At 43.9% G+C, this 26,822-nt stretch overlaps 2 protein-coding genes across 5 annotated transcripts in view; one reads left to right on the plus strand and one right to left on the minus strand.

The window, feature by feature from the left end:
* RAB1A (RAB1A, member RAS oncogene family) overlaps positions 1-10,971 on the plus strand; it is a 27,220-nt gene extending 16,249 nt beyond the window's left edge. The window contains exons 3-6 of the mRNA XM_004280622.3: positions 2,545-2,640; positions 7,337-7,432; positions 8,791-8,922; positions 9,179-10,971. Coding sequence (XP_004280670.1) covers positions 2,545-2,640; positions 7,337-7,432; positions 8,791-8,922; positions 9,179-9,376 — 522 coding nt within the window. The 3' untranslated portion in view covers positions 9,377-10,971. The remainder of the gene's footprint in view (positions 1-2,544; positions 2,641-7,336; positions 7,433-8,790; positions 8,923-9,178) is intronic.
* The window catches only part of CEP68 (centrosomal protein 68), a 37,504-nt gene that overhangs the window by 1,870 nt on the left and 8,812 nt on the right, over positions 1-26,822 (minus strand). For 2 of the 4 annotated variants that reach the window (XM_033407199.2, XM_049696407.1), the window contains 5 exons: positions 23,079-24,608; positions 21,496-21,618; positions 18,977-19,073; positions 15,253-15,425; positions 9,675-14,307 (listed from right to left, as the gene is read on the minus strand). In XM_033407199.2, coding sequence (XP_033263090.1) covers positions 14,284-14,307; positions 15,253-15,425; positions 18,977-19,073; positions 21,496-21,618; positions 23,079-24,608 — 1,947 coding nt within the window. In that variant the 3' untranslated portion in view covers positions 9,675-14,283. Of the gene's footprint in view, positions 1-9,674; positions 14,308-15,252; positions 15,426-17,766; positions 17,976-18,976; positions 19,074-21,495; positions 21,619-23,078; positions 24,609-26,822 lie in introns of those variants that run through there. The other 2 variants (XR_007471079.1, XM_049696408.1) reach the window with 2 other exon arrangements.

Here is a 26,822-nt window from a genome sequence, read left to right on the forward strand (position 1 = left end):
CTTCACTATATATAATAGTTAAAAAATGAGACCATGGAAGTACCAGAATAAAACCTAGGTGGCTCTTTAATCTTGTGTGAAAGTATTTTCTAACACAGGAAAAAAATCAGGAAAGAAAAGATTGTTAAATTTGATTGCATTAAGATTAATGCTGAGCACATAAAAATGTTGGAAAACAAATGGTACTAGGAAAAAAATATATATGAGGAAGGGGTGATACTCCCAATATATAAAGCACACTTACACATTAATAATAAAAGGATGTTTGCCCTGATGGAAATATGAGCAAATACATGAGCGGGCAGTTCACAAAAGGAGAAATACAAATTGCCAATAAATATGAAAAAAAATGTTCAATTTTATTTGTATTTAAAGGACTTTAAAGTTAGATATTACTTAACTTTTATTAAATTGGCAAATATTTAAAATTAATTAATTAAAATTAAGAATAATTCCTAGTATTAAATCAGCAATTCAAAAAAAAATCAGCAATTCTAGGTAGGTGGGAAGAAGCTGGCCTCTCTTGAGGAAAATGGCTATAGCCTGAGGTATTTTTGCTTCAAAGAAAATTCTTTCCAGGATGCCTATTGACCTAAGTCATAGGTTTTCATACTACCTACACAGTAGAATCACCTAGGATGCATTTTGAAAATACTGATTCTCACACCCCTGAAGTAGAGACAAGCTGCAAAAGGTGTGATAAATGTATAAGCTTTGGGAGTACAGGGGGAAGAATCTCTTAACTATTGGCTGAATAGTTGGGGAATGTTTGGACAGTCAGTATTGCCTGAGCTCAGAATTGAAAAATGAATTAAAATTCTCATGTGACCCAGGGACTGGGGAGTAGGGGGATAAAGCTTGGGAGTGGGGAGAAGGAGATACTGAGAATTTGGACAGTAGGAAGGGCATGTGCAGTGGTTCAGAGGCACGCAAGTGAGGGTCATTTAGGGGTTTATAAGAATTCTAACAGCATTTATAAGTATTTCTAACAAAGTAAGTGGCATGTACGAGTGCTGAATGAATGTTTATTGCATTCATTTTGTTCTCTATCCACTTTCTATAGTACCTGATGCTTATTAGACAAGTAAAAAATTTGAATTTAATGATGAGCATTTTGTCAAATTGCAGTCAATGCTTCAAGAGTATCCTTTTATCCAGTGATTCTATGTATGCATTAATGTGAATATATGTGGAGGATAAGTCAGCATAGCTACCTCTAGCCACTTGGAACTCTCTTTGATCACATTTTATTCTTTAGTGATCTTTGTTTCAGTCTCATGTACACATCAGGTTCAGCATTATCAAGACTTCCCCACACTGGCTTCATTTAATCCTTTTTCCCCTTCTCTTTGTTGGGAGTGCCACAAATGCAGATCCCAAATGTGTCATTTTCCCCTTATATACTTCAATATGTATTTCTAAGAACTGGACATTTTCCTATAAAATACATTTGTGGACTTAACAAAATAAATTTCCCTAGTTGTCTAAGAAGTGTGGTGTTATAGTTGGTTTGATTCACGATTCAAAACATGGTTCACACAGACTCATAGACATAAGACAGTTGTTGCCAAGGGGAGGGGAGGATGGGGTGGGATGGAGTGGGAGTTTGGGGTTAGCAAACGGAAACTATTATATATAGAATGGAAAAACAACAAGGTCCTACTGTATAGCACAGGGAACTATATTCAGTTTCCTGTGATAAACCATAATGGAGAAGAATAAAAAAAAAAGAATTTGTATATACGTATAATTGAATCACTTTGCTGAACAGCAGAAATTAACACATTGTAAATCAGCTATACTTCAATTTTAAAAAAAAGGTGTAATCTAAAAAGTTTAAAAGTTTATTGTTCACATAAAAACTTGTACACAAATGTTCACAGCAGCATTGTTCATAATAGCCAAAATGTAGAAACCACCCAAATGTCCACGAACTGATGAATGGATAAACAAAATGTGGTATATCCATACAGGGTACCATTTTTCAGCCATGAAAAGGAATGAAGCCATTAATTTTGGAATTAAATAGTGCTGATGGTTGCACGACCTTCTGAATATACTAAAAACCACTGAATTGTACATTTTAAAAGGGTGAATTTCATGTATGTGAGTTATATCTGTTTAAAAAAACTAAGAAATAAAATTGACTTCTAAAAAATTTCAGGAGAGTGACATGATCATAGCTTTGTGGTAAATAAGTGGATGGGGAGGAGCAAGAGTTCCACTGATTAGAAAATTAGAAAAATCTTTCATAATCATTGAAAATATAAAACCTTTCTCTGTGTGATGTATGTAAAGAATTTGCCAAGAGATGTTTGGAAAAATTAAAGAATAGCTATTGAAAAAAATGTTTTAAGAAGAAACCATTGTTAAATAGCACTTTGTCTTCAGAACATGAACAGAGTGCAGGAGAGGATGGAGTGGCTGTTCTCAACATGTTATGCCTTATAAACTTTATCAGCTTTGTAGATAAAAATTAACTTTATATTTTCTTATTTACTCTATTGAACATTCATTTTAATTGTTAGCTTTCTTTCCCTTCAGGATGATACATATACAGAAAGCTATATCAGCACAATTGGTGTGGATTTCAAAATAAGAACTATAGAGTTAGATGGGAAAACAATCAAACTTCAAATAGTAAGTAATTTTGGACTAGAAATTTTTGTGGAAATTATTTTGGTAAATTTAGAGTGTATTTGTTACTAATATGTTAACAAAATTAAAGTATCTTAAGAATCATTCATCTAATGACAGTGGTAGAATAAGAATTGTTTAGATTAAAAATGATATAAGATTACCTTCCTCATTGAATTTTCTATTCATAAAGCAGAGAAATACATGTTTTTAAGTCAAACTTGGTCCTAGTTCTTTTTCTTGTGCTTTTTTTTTTCTTGTGCTTTTATCAGTGTGGTGTAATGGGTCTAAGTTGAGGTTTACCTTGTCTTATAGCAGAAGTATATTGAGCAATTTTCGTATGTCTTTTATTGTGCTGAATACTATGGAACATTCGAAGAAACCTAGGAGAGGTTCTTCATATGTGGTTTAGTTGAAGAGTATTTATTAGATAGTATGTACCAACTTTGCAGAAAAGTAGAATTTTATTGGAAGGGAACTTAGCTTTTCTTACATATTTTACAGCTCAGAAGATGGATGCTAAGAGATTCAGTGACTTGCCTACAGTTACTAGCAGAACCAAGTAACCCATAGCTCTCTGTTTTCAATATTTTGTGTCCCTGTGCCGTCCTCACTCCCTTATCCATCCTTATATCCTCAACCCTGAATTAGAAGTAGGCAGTTGTAGTAGAAGCTTAATATGGGTCTGGCTACTACCAGTGTGGACATACCTATGGTCATAAAAAAAAAAATCTCTGGGTATCTTTTAGAGTTGGCTATTAGTATGAGGTAACATAGAAAACAAGTGACTGTTCTTTATATAGAATTGATAACACCCTGAACTGGAAGGAGTTCTGAATTTGGAGTCAGAAAACTTGGATTTGTTGTCTTCATTCTGCTATTTATTAGAGTCATGGGTTTAACTTACTTCAGTCTTTTTCCTGAGACTCAGTTTCTTACCTCTAAAATGAGTGTGATAATGCTTGATTTACTAATAAGGTAGTTGTGAGAACCAAATCTATAGCTCTGTGTATGTGTGTATGATAATGTATGTGAAAGCCCTTTGTAAACTTTTAGGCAATATACAATTGTTACTGATGATATGACACACCCAGACGAGTGGATATTTGATAGGTTATTTTTTTTCTTTGTTCTCTTATGTGACTCTGATAAGGAAAAGAAAGGTACATTACAAAAGAATTGTGGATTTTGATACAAGTGACCAACACCCTTGATGTCCCAAATTAGGACTTGCAAGGATGTAGTTATCAGAGATACCTTGAAATACTTTCAACCAGTGAACAGAGTATCTTCCATATTGATTTTTCCCATTATATGTAGAGTGCCAGCTTGGCACCATAAAGAATATTTCAGAAAGAAGCACCCAAGCCTGTAACTACTGATGTGAAATGATTGTGTTATGTGTGATCATTGGTCTTCATAACATTTGGGTATGTATTTGTGAAACACTTATATATTGCTACTTCCTCTGGCTGGAAGGGATCTTATAGGTCATCACTCAGTCGTCTTTCATCTTCAGTAGGAATTTCCTTTCCCTATCTGGTGCCTTTTTTGAACATTTCTGAGAAGCTCACCATTTTTCAAAGCAGCTAGTTCCATTTATAAATAACCTCTTAGTTATTAATTCTTTATTTTGAGCCAAAGCCAGTTAGTTTCCTTTAACTTCTGTCTCTTACTACTCAGCCTTTTGTAGCTGCCTGATAGAGATTAATTTCTTTTCTATTGGCAGCCTGCCATTTAGATTGATCTTACCACACCTTCTACCTCTGAAGTCAGTCATTCCTTTCTGGAAGCATGTTTTCAGAACCTTTTACAATTTGGGTTTGGGTTGCTCTTACACTTTATACGTGTCATTTATTAAAATATGATTCCTAAAATCAAATACAAAGATATAATCCAGCCTGTGTGACTACATGGGGTAAATTCTCTATTGATTCGGACTCTGAATTTCTTTTTTTCCTCTCACACTTCAGGGACTCATGCCATTTTCTCATCATTGGCCCATTCAAGGACATAAAAAGAAAACCTGCGTTTACTACATTTGCTGCCTCAATAACCATTTTACCTACTAGTTTGGATCTTAAAGTTTTTGATTGTTTTTTTTGGTTTGATTTTAAGTCTTATATTTTGTGACTAGGGCATTAAAAATCTAAATGCAGGATTTTACTTTTAACCCTGTTACATTTCATCTTGCCTGGTTTGAATTACCCTTCCAAGTTTTCTGGATCTTTCAAAATGATTGCGTTTATCTATATTTTAATTATCTTTTCTGCTTTTCCTGTTCAAGTGTGCCATCTGAGTCTTTATCAGAGTTGGTGATTACAGAACATTCAGCAGTGCGGGGCATGTACAGAGTGTAGTCCCATACCATGAAAGGCCTCTTTCTGTGATGGTTTATTCAATTTCGAAGCTTTATGGAAATGCATACATTACACAGACATTCAGGTAGATTCAAGGTTGCAGGGATGAATGAAACACAGCCCCATAGGAGGAGATCCCATTTCAGTGGGAGAGACAAACATGGGAAAATCAGTTACCCTGTGATTATGAGGGGTAATGAGGATTATGTACATAAAGGGTGACCAATTACAGAGGAAGGTACTGTTAGGATATAGAGTCAGCAGAGTTTTCAAGTGGCAAGGAGACCTCAGAAGTTTTGCTCTTTGGATGCCATTGCTTAGTCAGCTACAATTCTTTGTTAACATTTATTCAGAAACATTTTCTTCCTGTTGTTGTGCTATCTTTGTGAAAGGGGTTGGTGGGCAGAGAAGAGAAGGGAACTAACATTTTATTGAGCAGCATCTATAATCAGGCGTTGTGCTAGGCATTTTACAAGCATTAGTTCATTTAAACTTCGCAATTCTACAAAGTGAGCGGTATCTGCGATTTATAGACGACGAAACTGTTAGGTGACTCTCCCTAGAGTTAAATATCCAGGAAGCTAAAGATGTTTTGAAGTCACGTTGGCTTGGCTCCAGAGGTCATGCTTCTCCAAGGATATCCTGAAAGACTTGAGGCTCCTTACTGATACAGTAGATCTAGATAGTCTCCTGACTCTCATAGGCTAGTACTTTGGACGAAAAAGGTAATGAAGCTATGGTGGCTTTTGTTTGTTTTAAGTTAACAGTTGTTAACATACTACCTTATTTGCTTCATTATTACTTCTCCCCGCCCTCCCCCCTCAGTATGTTAAATTATAGATATGATACTTTACTCCAGAAATACTAATTATGCATCTCTATTTTACTATGTAGCCACCATTATTACATCTAACAAAACTGACACTAATGCCTTAATGTTATCTAATATCCAGTTTGTATTTAAATTCCCCCAAAATTAAAGCTTATTTTTAACAGCTCTATGTTGGCTGGGTCTTAGAAAAAGAAGTGATTTCACTGAGTGCTCCTGAACTTTTTTTTTTTTTTTTGCCATCTAGGACTAGTGGGGATCAATGTCAAGTTCACAGATATATTCCAAAACTTTACAATTCCTTCCCACTAAAGGCTGTTGCATCTTAATCGCCACTTGTCTTAGGCTTTAAGTCCACTTTTTGTTTTTGTTTCCTTAATGGTAACCATTAAGTAACTCATTCTGTTATTTCCCCATCAATCAAGATGTTATCTTTTACCGGTATTTTTTAGTGGGGCAGGTAGCTTTTCTAAACAATTTTTTTTAAGAAAAGGACATTGTCTAGGAGCAATTTAAACAAAATTCTCATTGCCCTGGTTAAAATTGTGGCTTTAAAAATCTGTTTCTTGATTTTTTTTTTTTTTTTTTTGGTTGCATTGGGTCTTCATTGCTGCGCGCGGGCTCTCTCTAGTTGTTGCGAGCGGAGGCTACTCTTCGTTGAGGTGCGGTGGCTTCTCTTACTGCGGAGCACAGGCTCTAGGCGCACGGGCTCAGTAGTTGTGGCACACGGGCTTAGTTGCTCTGTGGCATATGGGATCTTCCTGGACCAGGACTCGAATCTGTGTCCCCTGCATTGGCAGGTGGATTCTTAACCACTGTGCCACCAGGTTTTTAACCCAGAACTTTAATGTAGCAATGTTATTTGTTGCCAGTGTTGGAGCCTGAATGAAGTGTGGTAAAGTGCTCTTAAAATGAATTTTATAAAAGTATTTGGAATCATGTTACCTACATTGTTTTCCCTGGGATTAAAATAATTGTTCCAGAGATGGCTAAAGTGCTGTCTTGACGGGTGGTTATCTGCATTAGGTCCTGTCAGCGCTTTCCATGATGATAAATTGTGCTAGCAAGTAATTCTGTCTTATGTGTGAGAGTTGTACTGTGTTACAGGGGTGTTAGTAGACCAGTAGCTTTCCTAAAACCAAGTCAGCCTGTCTTTGCATTCATAGTAGCCTGGCACAATGCTAAAGGCTGTAGAGAATATAAAAAGTTTATAAAGGCTGTAGAGAATATAAAAAGTTTATATATCAGACAGTTTCTGATCTCAAAGAGCTTATAATTATAGTATTGGTAGCATTACTGCAAGCTAAATTAGATACTACCTTCTTTTCTGAACCTTCGGGTATTTGGCAGTTACCCTGCAATTTAGTAGTGTGAGCACAGAGAGCTAATGTTTCTATATCAAATCCTGGTAATCCACAACTATGTAAACTAAACTGTTCTCCCTCCTCCTTCCTTTTCCCCAACTCTGTTTTAATGGAATTGTTTGGATTTCTTGATTGTTTTATAACAGTGGGACACAGCAGGCCAAGAAAGATTTAGAACAATCACCTCCAGTTATTACAGAGGAGCCCATGGCATCATAGTTGTGTATGATGTTACAGATCAGGTAAGCTCCAGGAAAAATTGTGTTACACTGACAAAGTAGTAAGCTACTATTTGATAAATAGCAGACTATTTTACTTTACATATAAGCCATTAGTATCATTTATATGGCAGAAAACTTTGTCCACCCCTAAGGAAGTGAATGACATAAAAAACGTTTTAAACCAATGTTATCTTTTAAGGACAGGTACATTGTTATTTTTCTCCCCTACATCATTTGAACACCTAATGAATGGGTCAACCAAAATTTCCTAATATTTTCCTTTAGTAAATAGGAAATTTAGTAATTGGTTTTACATTTGCTTTCAAGGGACCCAAGTTATATTTATTATCAACTAAATAACTGATCATTTTGTCAAGAGTGTGTAGGGACTGGGATTGTTTGACTTATACTGTGTTTTTGGTGCCAAGTGTTAACAGGAATTTGCCTGGTAATTAGACCTGTCGGAATTGCCAAAAGTAAGATTAGAGGCTTCTGCCTGTGGAGTATGTGGTTCAGAAATAGGATGAGCTTTGAGGAAGATTTTAAGAGGAGAGTGAGTAGCTAAAGGTGAGCTGTTGAAAGAAGGTAGGGGGATGTGGAGGTAGTGTGAAGAATGTGGTCTGAGGGCCATAATTGTTCTTTTGATCAGAAAGTTAGAAAATGTCAGGGTCCTTTTATTTTGCCCATCAAAGAAAAGAATGAAAGATGAACTTTGAAAATTAGAATATATAATTCTTGTAGGAGATGTTAAATCTCACCTCAACTATGAAATCATAGCTAATTAGGAGACAGCTAGAATTAGACTAGATTCAGCACCATTAGGAGTATTGGGTGAGTGATATCAACATGAGGAAAAAAATGTTGCTAGTTTTAAAAATCTCAAGTAATGACTTGTAATATTTAAAAATGGAAAATTTCCTCCCTTAAATATGACTATGGAAAAGAAAACAAGCATCTTTACTTTGGACCCGTTTATTTAATTATTTTTGACATCTCTGGTAGTTCACATTTAGTAGGCTTATTCATAAACCAAAATTTTGTCACGTTTCAAAAACCAGGTTTTGTAGTGCATATAAATGGCATATTCCAAAACAATTCGATTTGCCTGAGCTGTAGTTTAATGCTGAGCTGTATTTCCCTCTCAGATAAGGCATTTTCATCCTCAAGCCTTAAAATTCTGTTTTCTTATTTATGTACGTATGTATCATTTTAGTATGTCAGTTCACTTCTTTCCCAGCATTTAGAGTTCTTTTTTTGTAGCTAGATTGTCTCACTAGCTTGTCTTAGGTCAGGAGAGATGTGTCTGTTTATCACTTGCTTCATTAGAACAGTTGTGTCCAGAACTATATTATCATTCTTTAAAATGTCTATCTTTTTAGGAGTCCTTCAATAATGTTAAACAGTGGCTGCAGGAAATAGACCGTTATGCCAGTGAAAACGTCAACAAGTTGTTGGTAGGGAACAAATGTGATCTGACCACAAAGAAAGTAGTAGACTACACAACAGCAAAGGTATGTTTAAAGTTTGATTTTCAAACTGAATTGGAAGGTGCTGAATTTGAATTATATATGGGTATGGAGTCACACAATGGCCGCAACCGCCTTAGCTTTTAAAAATACATGCGCCAGAATACTTTGACAGTAATAATTTGTGCAGTGTCTACTTGGATTCAGTAAACTTAGTCCTTCATCAATCCCCATTTCAGATGATGAAATGCACTAAGTGAAAAAGATTTTTCAATTAATTGTGCCTTATATATTCTCTTAGGAATTTGCTGATTCCCTTGGAATTCCATTTTTGGAAACCAGTGCTAAGAATGCAACGAATGTAGAACAGTCTTTCATGACAATGGCAGCTGAGATTAAAAAGCGGATGGGTCCTGGAGCAACAGCTGGTGGTGCAGAGAAGTCCAATGTTAAAATTCAGAGCACTCCGGTCAAGCAGTCAGGTGGAGGTTGCTGCTAAAATTCGCCTCCATCCTTTTCTCACAGCAATGAATTTGCAATCTGAACCCAAGTGAAAAAAACAAAATTGCCTGAATTGTACTGTATGTAGCTGCACTACAACAGATTCTTACCGTCTCCACAAAGGTCAGAGATTGTAAATGGTCAATACTGACTTTTTTTTTATTCCCTTGACTCAAGACAGCTAACTTCATTTTCAGAACTGTTTTAAACCTTTGTGTGCTGGTTTATAAAATAATGTGTGTAATCTTTGTTGCTTTCCTGATACCAGACTGTTTCCCGTGGTTGGTTAGAATATATTTTGTTTTGATGTTTATATTGGCATGTTTAGATGTCAGGTTTAGTCTTCTGAAGATGAAGTTCAGCCATTTTGTATCAAACAGCACAACCAGTGTCTGTCACTTTCCATGCATAAAGTTTAGTGAGATGTTATATGTAAGATCTGATTTGCTAGTTCTTCCTCGTAGAGTTATAAACGGAAAGATTACACTATCTGATTAATAGTTTCTTCATACTCTGCATATAATTTGTGGCTGCAGAATATTGTAATTTGTTGCACACTATGTAACAAAACAACTGAAGATATGTTTAATAAATATTGTACTTATTGGAAGTAATATCAAATGTATGGTGATAAGTATTGTTTTAATTCTTATGGCTAAAGGGAAATAGAGCCTTGCATTATACTCAAAACAGCCATTTGTGTGTGCAACCAGGGCATTGTAGACCTATCTTAGAGCAGCATCCAATATGCTTTCCAGATAATATAACTAATAAATGACCTAGGGAGGCTTCCGTGCTGCATAGGGATTTAACCAAGTTTAGTGGTTCAGGGAGATGTATGCTATCTAGCCTGTTATCTCTGATCCTTCTCTAAAACCATTTGAAATGGCTTCATTGATCAACATTTTAATTCTGTGGTAGAGGTGGAAAGCAGCACACCTTTCCTAAGTGGCAGATGATTAGACTAACGTGTGCTAATATTGTTTCTTCCATGCTTGGAGTCAGATGTCAGCTCTCTTATCCTCCACAGCTGTGTAGGTTGGAGGAGAGTTAAAGCATTGAAGTAGAACGCAGGAAATTTACTCTTGCCCTAATTTTAGAAATTATATCCCTTAAAATTAGCTGAGAACAGGAATGCTGGGTGGGAATGATAAATGAGAGAAATATGTTTATTTCAGTCGAATTTTGCACACGTGAAAATTTTGTTAACCAGGACCTTAAAGATCCTAGGGTTGGTTTTTATTGTGGGCAACAAAAATCTTCTGCTAGTAACACTGGCATTTTAAGGTGATAGAAGTCAAAGAAAGATTGTTTCCTTGGGGTTGAACTAGCAGCCAAAACATTCTTTACTTAGGGGCTTGGGATGTGGCTGTTGGCAACGCATTTCATGGTGGGGTCTTTAATTCAATGGTAAAATTTAAGCTAAAACAAGCCAAAAATTATAGGTTTCTTTATTTTCACTAAACAGGCAATTGAAATACACGGTACAAAAATAAGTGGTAAGATTATTGTAAAATGAAATGGACAGAATAAATATTCAATTTAATTTTCCATCTATGAGAATTTCACAATAAAATCACAGTTTACTTTGTATTATAGATGTGCTTGTTGGATCTATTCATCCTCACATAAGGCAACTGAAAAATTCCTCAAGTTACCAGTAGTTATTTGGGTGAAGATTTTTTTTTTAATGCTTCAAAAGGTTTGTTTTTTTGCCTTATCAATACAGTATACAGGGGGAAAGAATTCAGAAACTGTGTTTTAAAGTAGATGATACAAATGTCAGACGTGTGATGCAGTTCAGTTTTATACAGCAAGTTGTTCAAACTGTCAGCTTATTCTTGGTGAGTTAGCAAAAAACATTACATGAATTTGAGATGTAAGCGTATTTACATACTTATTTAGTTTGGAAAATTCTAGTGTTCTTTTTCCTCCATGGCAGTCCAGACTGGGGCTTACTGTAAGATATTTCAGCATGCTTCACTACTTGGCTATTTTAAATTTGCCAATAAATGCAGTTTGGGGGGGGGAATTCCCATTCCTACCCCCATTTTCAGGTACAAATATTTCAAGCTACTATGGGCTTTTAATAATCCGTTCAACTCAGTAAAGGGAATTATTGCTTGCCATATTTTAAATAATATAAGTGGCTGCCATGAATTAGCTTACATAAGTGAAGAGTATTCTAAACCTAAGCAGTCAGTCTCTGGGAATCCTTACAGAATGATGATAGCCATTCTGGTATGAGCAGTAACTTCCTGTTCTTTGACCTTGGACCAAAATTTCCTTTGGCATGTATGCCGCCATTGCAGCATATTTTTCATCGGCCCTTCTTTATGTTCCCATTTAAGCTTCAAAACAGCCCTGTATTGACACTGTCTCCTATTTGCAGATGAGCTTAGCCATGGAGCTTCAACAAGAACCCAGGTTTTGAAACTGCCAATCCAGCTCCTAGTACTGCCACTTCCCTGTGGACTTAAGTTCTACTAATTTAAGGGGACTACTAGGAAATTATAATACAGGTAAACTTGGGATTTTGGAACTACATGATATGTCACTGTAAGGCACTGCTGTCCTTAAGGTAATATGTACCACAATGCACTGGCTAGCCAGGCCACTTGAATCTAACCTGGCTGTATTTGCTCATGGAATGCTGCTGGCAGCGTCTTCCTAGTCAGAAACAATTTCAGCTTGAGTTGTAAGGGAGGTCTTAAACAAACTTCTTATAGCACTGCCGAAGACATCATTAACAGTTGTGTTGATACTCTTCCGTGGCATTCACAACTAGGTCCAGAGTAGGCACCCTTCAGTCACACCTTACTTCAAAGGAGGTGAACAAAAATATCTTAGATCATCTCTAGGTAAAAGCAGTACTTTGTTGGGAAACACGGTACTCCGAAATAAAATATTCTGTGAAAATTCCTGTCAGCTGAAGCTGATTATAATTATTAGGTTGAATGGTAGAATGGCATGTTCAGCATTCAACTGCTATAAAATACCATCAGCCAGTTAGTTTCTCTAGGGTTGGCATCTTCAATTTTTTTGCTGACTAGTAAGACTTATTTTCATGCCGATCAAATGTTAGTAAATAAATGGTTTAACTCCCAAGGGCTGTCTTGTAACACACTCATTGGAAAGGCATGTACCAATTTATAGCCACAGAGAGAAGGTGAAATATATCAATTTAAGAACAGAGGCCATTAGATAGGCCTTTTTAACCAATTCTAGGCTTTTAAAACACTTTACATATATAATGATCTGCTAGGAAGCTGTTTTGTCTTTTTAAAATCTCACTATGTGTGGAACCAAGATTAAAATAGAGATGGCAGAATCATAATACACAGTTTAGTTCTGATCATGCCCTTAAGCATTATGACAAATCATACCAGAGTAACAGAGGCACTTGAAATACTGCATTTTATATAGCTACTATTAAATTATATAGTTTTACTTCATAGTTAATCTTTAAATATTAGAACTTATAGCTCATTTTCCAGCATAAAGTCTGAGAAATTTTGAAGCAGAAAAGTCACGTTCATAGGATTTTAGTTCACACCTAGGTGGACGAGATGGTGTTAAGATTATGTGGCTCAGCCCCCAAAACTAAAGTCCACAACTTCTCTTAAAGAGGCTAATTTTGTATTAAATGTTTTATTCTGAGGGGACATCAGAAGTCTGCTCTATGAGAATAACTTCTAATGTTACCTTCTGGGTTCAGGTGACTTGTTCATTGCTTTATAAACTTAAAAGATCTTCCTTTCTTAAGCACCCTCCTCAAATGAGAATCTGCAGTTTGAAAAAAAGATCTGTAAGTGTTTATCTCACATATTTAAGTGTGAAGAACCTTTCCTCAAGTCTTAGCCCACGGTAACACTAAAAGTAAACGGGGAAAGTGCTTTCCTCCTATGTTCATTCACAGCCCAATAAAACTTTTTTTTAAGTGCTTTTTTATTTTTGCAGAATCTGTGGTTACCAGCAGTAGCTGATCATTTTGCTTTAAAAAGCCATAGAATTGGCTTTAAATGGCTGATCCATAGATTTTTTTTTTTTTCTCTACAAGATACTTACTTACATGTCAACTCCCAAAGCAACGAAGAATTACCTTTTTCCCCTCACTATCGACAGCCTTAGCTTCTGTAGTTAACCAGGCTGTGTGATCCTATCCATGCCCTTCTCTGACCCTGGACTACTCTTACAAGGGAGAGCAGGAATGGAGGAAGGCTCCTCCTGGAGGTACCCTTAAAGCGGATAATTAGTCCATAGTCCTGCTGAAGCTCAATGGCAGTTCCCCAAGTCCCTAACACATTCTCCTTTAAGATGTTAGTTAGGCAGGCAGATGGAGCCCTGAGCACTTAGGATGATAAAAGATATCCTAACAGCAGCCCAAAATAACTGACAGAGGTTCTATTTGTTCAGAACCTTCTATTAATTGGGAGAGTTAAAAGTCTCTTCAAAGAGGAGGGATTTATAAGCCTATGCTTCATTTTATGAAAAGACCCAAGTTCCTGGCCCACCAGTCTCTTGGATCCTCTTGTATGCCTGAGAATACCAAGTATCGGGTACCTGCTTTCTCATACCTTCTTTAAATGATCTCAGCAGGTGGACTAGTTTAGGAGCACTCTCTCCTCTTTTTAAATGGACAGAGGAAAGACCTGTAAGCCTTATTTGCATTATTTTATCAACAACTGCAAAGCTACATGCTCTTTGTAGAGAAGCACCAAAGGAAAACCTTAATTTGGAAGGATTCATTTTAAATAAAAATAGTTAACTCAACAGCCCTTACTTCAGGGAAGAGAAAGGCATTTTAAAGCTAGTACATGAAAGTTTCCCCCTTGATTTCAGTACTGAATGGCTCTCAACAAGGACTTCTGAAAGTTTCCCAATAGCCAGATTTGGGCTAACAGATTACATCTCTTCCTGAGAAGATGCCTGAAAGAGAAAGAGAAGCATCTGTTACAGGCAGAATGCTGCAGAGGAAGAAATGACAGGGCAGTCACCTGCATTCATTTTAGAACTAAAATGACTACTGCTCAGATTTATTTGAGGCAAATAAAGGGACTCCCCTGCTCTTGATATACCTGGATTTATCCTTTACCTTCTTTTTGTCTACAGTGAATTCTCACCCAGAAAATCTATGAGTTAAATGCCAGATTTTGGCTGTAGGACAGGAAGTTTCAGAGAAAGTATGCTCCAGTTGTGGAATCATCATGTTGGGCAGCGGCAACCCCACGGCCAGCAGCGATCCCTCTGTTCTCTTGGCCTTGGCCTCCCTTCCCTATGACTCCTGCTTGACTTTTCCAGAGATACGAAGTTGTACTGTTAGGTCTCCAAGGCATGGAACTCCCATCTTATCCCCCTAGCCTTTCAGAAGGGAGCCTCTTCAGGAAAAGGAGGTATGGAGAGTGGTCAGCAATTCTGGATCCCTGTGGGTACTTGGTGCTGTTAAGAGTTGCTTAGAGATGGGGCACTAAATGAGTTGGGTGAGAAGAGTCTGCAGAACAGAGGCAGCTTGTACTGGACAAGTGTACATGTGCAGACATAAAAAAGTAGGTACAGGTACATTTTGCAGTTGTTCTCGTGGGGGGTGGGGGCAGTGTCGGGTCTGCATAGACACCGGAAGCTAGAGCACCCTAGTCCTCAGCAGGTGCAGGGCTGAAACTGAGTAATGGGAAGCACCACAGTGAGCTTTCATCATCACTGGAAGACACCCCCCCAGCATCTCCCTTTTTCAGTTTCAGGGGCTTCTCCCAGCCTCTTATCTGTTTCATCAGCTCTTAGCTCGACAAGCTTCTAAGAAACAGCCAACTGTTACAGCAGAGCTCTGTACCCTAATTGGGCACAAGGACAGATGTTCTCTTGGGTTGCTCTACTTACCAGGCTAATCCCCTTCACACTGGCGTTCCTGTGTGCCATTGGTGTGTTCTCGGGGATGAGGGTGCAGCCAGCCAGTGTGTCCAGAGAGGCTAAGATAGTGTCATACAGGTGATCTGCATGGTTCTCCAGCTCGCTGGGCTGCCTGGAGATCCTCCCGAGGATGTCCTTTAACACTAACAAATGAGGTTTAAAGCAGTCAGGCCAAAGAGACAATGCAAGTGTGTTTTCAAAAGAACATATAAGGGTGTAGCACTTTATACAAGACAGGAACATGGCAATAGTTTCACAATGTCCACTTTTTTTTTTGACAGTGACTCTCCAGGGACTGTATTGCACTGGAGGATCTATGCTGTTAACTTCTGATTAAAGCTGAGAGAATTATTTCACTGGCTCCACTCTGGAGTTAACGTAATCCACAAAAAGGCACAGAGACATAGGTGTCTGGTGACAGGAATTATCTGACTTTTAGAGATAAGACCCAGGGCACACACCCAGATCCTGTGGGGCAGAAGTCTGAAATGAACCAAAACATGCCAAGATTAGGACTCTGGGTCCTGCTACCAGGTCCTATCAGCTTGTTGGCTGTGGGACTGTCCTTTAGCACATATATGGGTGATCTGGTAATGTAATATGGGAATGCTTGTGAACCCTTTTTTGTGGGTCCTAAATGAACAGACTTCAAAAGAAAATTACCTGAAAGCAGGCTAAGACAAGATGGTTAGTGAGGCCAAGATTCCATCCCCTACAGGTCAAGTGTTCATTTGAGGAAGGGATGGGCTAGGTTCAGAGTGCATCACCCACAGCAGGCTTGTTTCTTTCTCTTAAAAACTTTACTTCCTTTGTTAAACACAAAGGCTGCTTTTGCTTCCTGCGCCTTTATCAGCTGTGTTCACACTCTCCCTAGTTTCCTGCCACAGCTGCAACATCTGCTAACAGAGGAAGGGAAAGGGGAAGCTGCATATCTCCAAAGGATACTGACAGAGGGGTGGAAGAAGGAACAGGGGCTGGCTGTGTTGAGATCAGCCCCTGGGGAAGCCACGTCAGTGCAGCATCATCGGGGCAAAGTGCCGACCTGACAACTTTTATGAGAGCCAGCAAGGCAGGCTGAGGAATGCAGCGAGGGCACGCGGCACAGCTCACCTGGAAAGGCAAATGGGCTGGGTTCTCCCCTCCCACACTCACCAGACCTTTGCCCAGTCCTCCTGTGAGTGGTCAGTGGAATTCAGGGGACCTTTATTTTTTGAACTTTTATTTTACAATGTTAGAACATTTGGTTGGCTCCAAATAAAAGGAAAGCTGGGAACAGTGACAAAATTATCTTTCTCAATTGAGACTTTGATGTTTTAATTGAATACATGCAGACAGGGGCCTGGTTCAGCTTGATGCCAATGGGTTCTAGTTATTTGATCCAGTATAACGAGAAATTAGGGTGTGAGACAGGACCATCAACTCATGCATCAAAGTAACTGGGTCAAAATGTTGTGAAAACCTGCCAGATAGCCATTGGGGAGGCCTTTGGCTGGAGGCCGAGATGGGCAGGTTTTGAAGGAATTAATTTGACGACCTGTCCCTAAAGTTATACTTGTGGCTGAGGAAGAGAGCAGGCTCTGAAGAAGCTTGAGGGGGGCGGGGGCGGGGGGCGGGATGGGAGGTGTCCGTGCTCAGGCTCCACTGGCTCTGACAGCATGCTCTGGAAAGAAGAGTTGTGCACCTAGCTGGAGAGACCCTGTGAATGTCTAGGGAAAGTTGTGATTTTCACAAAACAGCCAAGTTTCTGACTATTCTAAGCAGAGGGTCGGGAGGGGCAGGGTGTCACTCTGAAACCGTAGAATACCCAAAAGCGTCTTTTTTTTCTTTGGCTGTGCTCTGCAGCTTGTGGGATCTTAGTTCCCCAATCAGGGATCAAACCCAGGCCCACAGCAACGAAAGGGCCGAGTTTTAACCACTGGACCACCAGGGAATTCCCTAAAAGCCTCTTATTTGGGCAGTAAAATACCTCTAGACTCCTTTGGAGAGGAGGGCAAAGTGGGTTGTTATTACAGATTCAGCACTGAGAAGTATTACTGAATCACTTTTTAAATGAAGGTCCAAGAACCTGAAGCTTGTAAGAAGCCCACTGTTACATGTGGCCTCCAGGAAGTGTCCTGGTATTGAGCTCTTCTGTGCTGCTGAGTCTGGAGGTGCAGGACCCTGAGCCGGGGGGTCAGCACACAGGGGCTGGAGCCAGGCTGCCACTCCTTGTGTGGCCCAAGGCAGATGCACAGCTCTGTGAAATAAGAGTAATAATAGTATCCATCTCACAGGGCTGTGATGGAATGAAAAAACTGGTATGTCAACTGCTTCAGCACACAGTATTCAAGAAAATACTGGTGTAATTACAAGTGGCAAAGGAGCCTGGCATACTGAATTTCTGCCCCAATTATAACCAAAAAACCCTAAAAACCCTAGTGCAAGAGAACATCAGAAGAGCCAAGACAAAGGCCTCCCGCAGGCAGGGGATCACCAAGGGCTCACATAATTCACACTGGATAAGCCATGCCCTGCTGAAAACCCTTCAGTGGCTGCTCGTCCCATCCAAACCCCTCTGCCCATTCACAGTTTTCAATCTCGGTTTTTTCTTCCCAGGGGACTTTTGGCAATGTCTGGAGACGTTCAGGGTTGTCACAACTGGGGAGGTGCTGCTGGCGTCTAATGGGTAGAGGCCAGGGACGCTGCTGAACACCCTGCAACGACATGACGGCCCCCTCACAGCAAAGCATCGCATGGCCCAGAGCGTCAGCGGTGCTCAGGCTGAGAAACTCCGGTCTCCACCACCTCCCTACCGCCCACCGCCCACCACTTCTGGTCAGGAAAGCGCCACCTCTTCCCATCTCAAGCCAGTGGGTCCTGCCCACTTCTGCTTATGCTGTTTGCTTCCAGTGTAAACCCCATTTCACTCCAAAACTGAGGCAAGACATAGACAGGCTCTTTCAACACTTGGTTCAGTCTTACAGGAAAATAGCGGCTGCTCTTGGCGGGGGGGCGGGGGGGGGTGGTCCATCAGTTCACTGCTTTAACCTAGCGTTCTCCTAGCTCATCCTATCATACCTGCCCCCGGCAAGGTCAAGGCCAATCGTAAACCCCTGCCCCCTGCACGCTGAGATGTACTCTCGAAGTCTGTGATTTTCACACCTTTCTAACCTGGGACCCCATCCTGCAAAAGGGGCTCGAGCTTAGTTTGTGCACTGCTGTCCACTTATCCCCTCTCATCAGTTCACTTCTTCCTTCAGTCTCTTCCTGTAGAATAGACTGACTGCTCTCAGATCCTGGAACAAACCCCTCCCCAAACAGATAATCTGAGAGGGGTCCAGCCTGCACTGCGAAAGGATGGGAACCCTAGGGGCTCCCCGCTGTGAGCACCCTAGCCGAAAGCCAAGGACAGGACTAAAGCCAGCATTCCCATCCAGGACACCACTAAGGAAAGATAAAAGCAGAAACTAGAGAGCACGGTTCTTGCAGGCTCAGTGCCTAACTTCTTAGCACCTGCAGGGCCGTGACTGCCTCATCAAGTGTTTGCGGGGCCGTGATGATTCGACGGGCTGGCAGATGGCTGTGGGAGTCGAAGGCAACGGGTACGGATGGGAGGGACTCTGGCACTAGGCTCCTTCCCAGTGACAGTGTGGGTCCTGGACTTACACTGAGAGGTATTAAGCCCTGGCTTAATTCAAAACCTCAAGCGTCTCACCTGGGGTATTATCCAACAGGCACTGAAGTAGAATCTCCCCTTTCTGTAAGACGCTCTCCGTCAGGGACTGGTGTTCATCTATATCTTTCTTAAATTGCTTAAAGCATATCAAAAGAAAAAAGTTTCATTACTACCATTTCGTAGAAGTTATTAAAAATGATCCCTTGTTCAGTAGCTGGATTCCCCTTTTAACCCACCCAGTCTTCAGAATCCAAGTAAACAGTTTAACTTCACCTTCTCTGAGCCCAAGGCAAACACAGAGTCAATCCTTTTTTCTGTTTACAGTTTGACAAAAGAAAAGCTTTCTTTTCCCTGGCAGAGCCTGGCTCATGAACAGCCTGGAGTCAGGGTTTCCTGCTTGTGCCACACCTCACAGGGTTCTCTTTAAACTCATAGGCCTGTGAGAGTCTCAAAACATGGACCTGGTAAGTAAGAGCCACAAGGGCAACGCCTTTCACATGACCACAGGGAGCTGCTGCCTCGCCCCACGTCCTTCCCTCAATGTCCTGCTTTCTGTGGACCTCAGGACATGGGAAGGCGTCAGGGAAGCTGACAGCCTCCTAAGCAGCTGATTTCTTTTCCCCTCGCAGTATCAAGCCTTGTAGCCGTTTCTGGTTTTTCCTTTAGCTGCTAAGACGTAAAGTCAAATCCGTGACCACCTTCAGTACAGGGTGCAGAAACTGGCAGTTTAATTTTGAAGTTACAATTTTACTTTTGGATTTACTGTATTCCTGTCTTCAGTTTTCCTTTGCCCTATTACCTAGACTTATTATTTTATTCTTTAGCACTCTCTGCAGTTTATATGCTGCCAGGAACCCACCGTGTTATTAAGACAAAGTAAGTACGACAGAGTCACGAGTGAAAATACATGAACACAAGCGTGCGTGCTTATATTAGGTCAAGGTAGCTCATACGTGTGCCTGAGCCAAGCCCCATTCTGTGTAGGGAGGGGTTGACAGTGTGGTCCCACTCTGTGACACAGCTGTGTGGATGACACAAGTGGGCTAGGCTTCGCTGACCTGCAGGGCTAACTCCCAGCTCAGATCTCAGCTCTACCCACAGAGCAAGATAGTTGCTTACGACCACCCTGGAAGTGGAGGTGCAGGAGGACAGAATGCGGGATAAAACGGAGGGCATGGAGCTGTTCTACGTGACACCTGCTCTGACGGGAGCGGGGCTGGGGCACTCCAGAAAGGCCACCCAGGTAGATCCAACTAGGGCAATTTCCAGGCACTGTCCTCTCCTCACAGTGGTGCTGCCCCTGGGCCTCCCGGGGGTGGGCCCTGCCCAGCTCTGCACATACTCTGCGGGGGTCCCACACAGAGGACCCTTACACTCGGCCTTCCTCTCCTTCCTCAAGCGTACTCCGGGAAAGGAACTCTGGCAGCCTCTCTCCATACAGTAGGAAACAGCATTCCCACTAGGGTAGGGCAGCTGGCCCACCCAGGCAAGCCCCCTCCCCTAAACCTTAGTAGGCTCCAAGTTGCAAAACAAAGGCCCTCCCTCCTGCCTGGGTGTGGTGGGAGCTCTGAGTGGGGTGGTATGGCCCTGGCTCAGGCACAAGCAAATCACACGCTCTCCTACTCAAAGAACTGTCCCAGAAAACCCTTCCTAGACTAGCATCAGGTTCAGCCCACAAATACCACCTCTGCTCCTTCAGAAGAGGTGAGAAAGGCTTGGCCAACCAGACATGCCAGAAGTCAGTGGGTACTTCAGTCACAGTTAATGTTTATACTTAGGGTAACTGATTATCATCCAATTCAGAACACTTGTGAGAATGAAGGGGGACCTACTGATAATTACGCCAGAACAGCACAAACTGTCACCCAAAATACACCTGTTCTAAAGTCAAGTTAACCGGAACCCACAAAGAGATTTTTAAAATAACAAAATCTAAAAAGAGGCAAACTCCACCCCCAAAAAATACCTTGAGGAGCAAACTGGATCCTATTTTTGTTTAAATACCATCAAAATGCCTTGTGTATATTCTGGAGTCAGTACAATTGCAGCTCAGATCCTTAAATCCAGTCAGTGTTGTCCAAAAGAGCTTTCTGTGATGCTGGAAAGGCTCTGAATGCTCTGTTCAATCAATATGGTAGCCACCAGACAGATGTGATGACTGAACACTGGGAACGTGGCCAGATAACTGAAAAATCTGATCTTTAATTTTACTTAATTTCAATAGCCACGTGTGACTCATGACTTCCGAAGAGTGCAGATCTATGCCTATCAATCCCTGAGATATTTGGGAAATCACATCACAAATAACCCTGAAGTATTTTTGATTGAGGGTAAATAAAATGCACTTTCTTCAAATTCTATTTGGTCTGGGAAATAACTCATACATGTTACAGTTTTTCAGCTCTAAGAATTTGAAAAGAACCTCTGATTAGATTTCAGGTGAAAGTCAATGGACCACAACACACACAGTGTCAGTTATTTGAACTTCTACTTTCTAATCAAGTAATTTAGCCACCACTCTCGTGAGTGAACAGTCAGATGCCAGGACCACACGTTACCCGGTAAAGCTGCAGAGAAGACTTGAGGCCTGTAAGGCTGGACCTGGATGCAGTCAGGTGGTCAGCAGCGTCTGCTACATTATACAGCCAGCGGATCAGCTCTTCCAGCTGACAGCAAAATGTCTGTGTAGACAAATTAACACGTGGTGTTACCCATGGAACCACTGTTTACATTTTCAAAGGCTAAAAATACCTGGGGGAAATCCCAGGATACAGACTGCACCTTTCGAGAGCAATCCCCACTGAGGTGCTGTCTCCTCTCTCCTCCATGCCTGTCCCCACCCCGTGACTCCAGACCTCCGCCAGGGCAGTAAGAAGAGCGCGCCTGGTTCTGTTGCCCCCTCAGTCTGAGAAAGTCCAGCCCCGCAGGTAGGGACAGAGGAGCTCAGGTGAGGGCAGGGACGGGGACAGCCCAGAAGGGGCCTGCCTGGCACAGAGACCAGTTCCTGGTTCAGCACTACCGCCAACTCTAGAACTGCTCCTGGGGAAGACGTGGACGTAAAATACGTGACTGTGATTGTGACTTACCTGATCCTATGCCTGAAAACGACTGAATTAAAACTGCTTGTCCCTGTTCTGCTCCCACCCGCCCAGGGAGCTGGGGCCCTAGACTCCTGCCACCCACTCATCAGGGGTGGCCGTGACCCAAGCACTTCACCCCACGGTCTCTCTCAGTCTTTCATCACAAAGGAGGGCACACGCTAACACCTGTCCTACCTGCTCCACCGTACAAATGAAGTCATCCACGGGACATCAGGGGGCAGGTTAAAGCCCTCCTTGAGAGCTAGAAAATTTCTGTGATGTCGCTCCTGGGGACACAGCCCTCGGGCTGGCTGCCCTGCTGCCGTGTGGACACAGCACCTGGGCGCTCAGCCGGAAGGCAGGCCGTGGGCTCTCCGAATGTGTGTACAGCCACACTCCAAACATCCTTGTGTCAGGGACTACGCAAAGCCCTCGGCATGAATTACTTAATTTAATCCACACGACAGTCCCACAGAGGCAAAGCTCCCCATTCTACAAACGAGCAAAACTAAGGAGACTGAGCCAAAGTTCACATCTGCCTGACGCTGACAACCCGATTCCTCGGAGTATTAGCTCCATCTCCTGGTGGCCTTAGGTGGTCCGCAAGAGAAGGTTCAGTGACCGAGAAGCCCAGGAAACGGCGAATCTGATACCTCCAACCCTGCAGTTACACTGCTTTATCAAACTGAAGCTCTGAGAAGTCCTTCGGCCAAGAAGCACTTTCACTGAGCCCATATTTCCTGAAGGCATCTGAGCACCGGTCCCTCCTGTGCAGAGTACCTGTTAATCCTCAAGGTCAAATGCCTCGGGGAGCAGCCTGGGTAGTGGTTAGCAGCTCAGGCTCCAGCCCTTGTTAACTGTGAACGGGTAGGTTACCTCATCTCTCACTGCCTTTTTCTCCAACTGTGACATGAGAACGCCAGTAGAAAGTCATGAGGGTTAGACAGGAGAAGGTGCAATACAGTGCCTGGTGCCTAAGTACTCAGTGTCACTAGGTTTTATTATGAGGCTAGTGGACTGGGGGAAGAAGAAAGAAGACTCCTCTGAAATGCTGAGTTTACCTTCACACACTGCACGAGCGACTCTTTCCCCTGCTCTCCTCCTTTCCTGGGAGGCTGCCCTTCGGCATCTGGATCCGAGGATGCCCGCTGGTCCAACATCGCCGGCAAGGAGGCGCGTGTTCTCAGTGGTCCAGAGGAGACCCCCAGGGCCTGGCTGCTCAGCAGACTGCCCTCTCCTCCTGAGCCCCTTGCGCGGACAAAGGAGCGTAGCAAACAGTGGTTGTAGTCCTCAGGGCTTCGGGACCCTCTGAGGGCAGCCCCAGAGGGAAGCTGGCTTTGGCTGGAGTCTGACGGGAGGGAAGCTGGCCCATCACTGTCTGACACATCCAGGGATCTCTGCCCTTCGGCAGCATCAGTGGGCAGGGGCACCAAGGTGGGAATGCAACCCAGATACGAAACCAAGCTAGAAACCTGCGTCAGCCGAGAGGGCAGGGCCAGATACTCGTCCTCACTTTCCGCCTCCTCCTGTGGTTTCCACCCAGACTCCGTGCAGGTGAAGCGCTCGATACCCTGGCTGGCCCCCTTCTCCCTTTCCAGCCTGGGCGAGGGCCACCCTCTGTCCCATGTTCTCAGGTGGGGAGAGCCCAGCTCAAGGTGCTTGCCCACAGGTGGCCAGTGCTTCATGCCCCTCAGGGCTGGCTCTCTGCTCTCCCAAGGAGCGTCCCTACTGCCTGGGGCTCTGGGGGTAGAGGCAATGGGGCTACAAGATGCCAATCCCACACTGCCCTGCTTCTGGGGTACTCCAGAGGGCCACCGCTTAAGGATCGGCTCTCTGGGCCCTGAGAACAGCAGGGCAGCAGCCTCTGCTGGTGGGCAACTGTGCGAGACATTAGTGGGTGACTTCAGGGTGCTTGCTGGGGAGACGGAGAAGCTATCCAGGTCTATGCCTGAGTCCTGCAGGACGGGCTCAGCCAGCACGCGGCTGTCCAGGTGTTTTGGGAGCTGAGGCCCGGGCCTGAGGGGGTAAGTATAGTCCAGCAGGTCTTCATACTCTTTATTCGGGCTCCAGAGCGGGGAGTGGCGGTCAGGGGAGGGAGGCAGGGAATCCGGCAGCACGCAGGCCCAGTACTCGGCCTGGAAGGAGAGGCGCCTCCTGCCCAGCCCGGGAGCATCGCCCCCTGAGGACACTGGCTGGGGCGACCACTGGAGCCGAGGCCCCGGCCCCACCGCCGAGGGGGCCGACGGCGGGACAGCCAGCTCCAGGGAGGAGGAGACCTTGGCAAGGGAGCAACTCTGAGGCTCCACCTTTTCCTGGTGACCCTGGAGGCTGCTGCCCGGGGATGAGGCACAGACGCTGCAGCTGGAAGACTGAGGCGCAGTGGCACCTGGGCTCACCGCGGACCTGCACCTTGACGGGAACGGGAACCCTGAGACGTGAGACTGTGGGCTGTGGTCTAGCGCCTGCGGCGACTCCACTGGGGACGGGTCATCTTCAGTGTCAGCATCATGTCCTGAGCAAAGGGCGGCGGTTCTGGGAATGGTGTGAGTCTGAGGTAGCTCCTCTGAGGCAGAAGGCCTAGTCTCCTCCATCTGCAGTGACAGGAGGGAAGGAAAAGGTGAAAATAAGCACGCCAAATTTCCTTCCTCAATGACAAGCTGGCACTTTTCTCTGGGGACCCAGATGATACTGAGGAAAGGTCTTGAAAGGAAGAGCCTGCTACCTGGTGCGAGAATCAGCAGAGTGTGCTGCTGGTGACTGGAGACGCAGCCTGCTCCGGGGAGCAGACTGCCTGCCCCGAACTGATCCTACACCCCCATCCTTTCCAAAGTTCTTCCTCCGCAGATGCCTAGTTCGTGAGTGAGCAGAACTCAAATAGCTCTGTCGTGCTGAAGCCGGAACACACTGCCTAACCTTTGAGAAGCGTGTCCTGGGCAGGCAGAACCTCAACCATTCTGTCGCTGACTCACATCCAAACCTGGCAGTCAGGCAGCCCACCTGGCTCAGCTCACACGCAGCAGTGACGCGTGGCAAAATGAGTCATTCACCTCAGCCTCTTCACTTCAAGTTTTTAACATGCTCAATGAAGAGGCTGCCCCCAAGGCGGGCAGGACAGCACAGAGGTTAAGGGCATGGGCTTTGGAACCAGACAGACCTGAGGCCAGCCCCTAGCTGCCAGCTTCCAGATGTACGACTTTGAGCCTCACTTCTCTCACCTGTAAAATGGGGGTAGTGACAGGACCGCTTCCTCAGGACATGTGGATTAAATGAGCTCAAGGGTGAAAAGCACAGGGTGAGAGCTCAACAAACAGCAGAGTTATAACAGCACCAGACTCACACTCAGGAAACAGCCCATTTCTGTGTTGGCTCACGTGCTGCCGGCCTCACTGAATCTGACTCAGGTGCCCGAGCCCGGCACCACCCCTAGCCCCCAGGCAGGTGGGCCTAGCCTGTTTTCTCCCAGTCAGCTCAGCACCTCCTCACAAGATGGGGCTCTGGGGGCAGCATGTGGCACTCAATGCCACAGTGCCGTGGAAGAGATCAAAGCCGTTCCCATGAAAGGCCTTGGCAAGCAGAACGCAACAGGACGTAGAGATGGGAGGGGCAGGTCTATCAGATAATCTTCCAAACTATACTGAGGGCCTGAAAGATCTGGTGACTTGCCTGAGGTCACAGACACTGGCAGGACTCCCTGCTCCACGTGACTCCCATTAGGCGAGGCTGCCCTGTAATCAGGGAGGCCCCCAAAATTCTCCTTGCCCAGAGATGGTGCTGCCCACCACAGGGGCTCTAAGGTACCGCCAGGTTCCCTGGGTCCCGAGGAGATAGTCTCAGAGCCCTCAGGAGCCCACAGCCCCGGACCCTCCTTTCGCACGTCTCCTCAGGGGCCCCGTAAAGCCTACACATCACCGAGTCAGAAACAGGACGTGGCTCCCCCTGTCGGGGCTCCCCGGCCTCGCCCTCTGGACAGCAGGTCTGGGCCATAGCTTCCCTGGTCCTCAAAAGGTCACCAGTCACACTCCTGAGGAACAGGAGCTGCTGTGGACAGAGCCCCCTGCTGGCCCCAAGGCCCAACTCTCCATGTGAACCTGTAAAACAGAAATCATCACACCCAAGCTCCCCGACTTCCCCACCTCGTACGGGGGCTGGGAAAGCGTGTCAGATGCTGAGACTGTGCTGGAAGGTACTCTCACAGGACAGCTTTAGGTGACGCTACAGCCCCACTTGCCTCAGCCCCTACCTGGCTTCTCACGGAGCACCAATCTCCAGTCCCCAGGCTGGCAGGGGGAAGCAGGGAACTGAGAGCCGGCTTAGACCCACCCGCTGCCGGCTCCCTGCTGGCCCCGCTGGCCTGCGGCTGGCAGGCTCCTGAGGGGCCAGGGCCAGTCCCACCGTGGCAGACAGGGGCAGGAAGCCCCTGGGCACCCCTGACAGGGGAGGCAGGCCCCCCTCGGCTTGCAGGTGGGGCGGCTGCTCCCCACACGCAGGCCCTGCGGGGTCCAGCTCCTGATCCGGGCAGCTCCACCCCCCAGGGCACGGGCCTTCGCGGCCGCAGCTGCCTCTGCCTATTCTTCTCCCAGGGCCATCGAGATGTTCCTAGATCAGGGCTCTGCTGAAGCTTCAGCTCCCTACAAAATGGGAAGGGGAGAGAAGAAGAGAAGCTTTCTGCATCTACGGCTAAGAAACCTTGTTTTTTACCTTTTAATGATTAAGACAAACACTTTTTTGGCCAAAAGAGCAAATGATGGCTCCCTCCTCAAAGGAAAACAGAGAGGTCTGGCTTTTCCTCAGCTCCAGACCCTTCC

The sequence above is a fragment of the Orcinus orca genome, chromosome 13, assembly GCF_937001465.1.
Source record: "Orcinus orca chromosome 13, mOrcOrc1.1, whole genome shotgun sequence".
Classification (NCBI taxonomy): Eukaryota; Metazoa; Chordata; class Mammalia; order Artiodactyla; family Delphinidae; genus Orcinus; species Orcinus orca.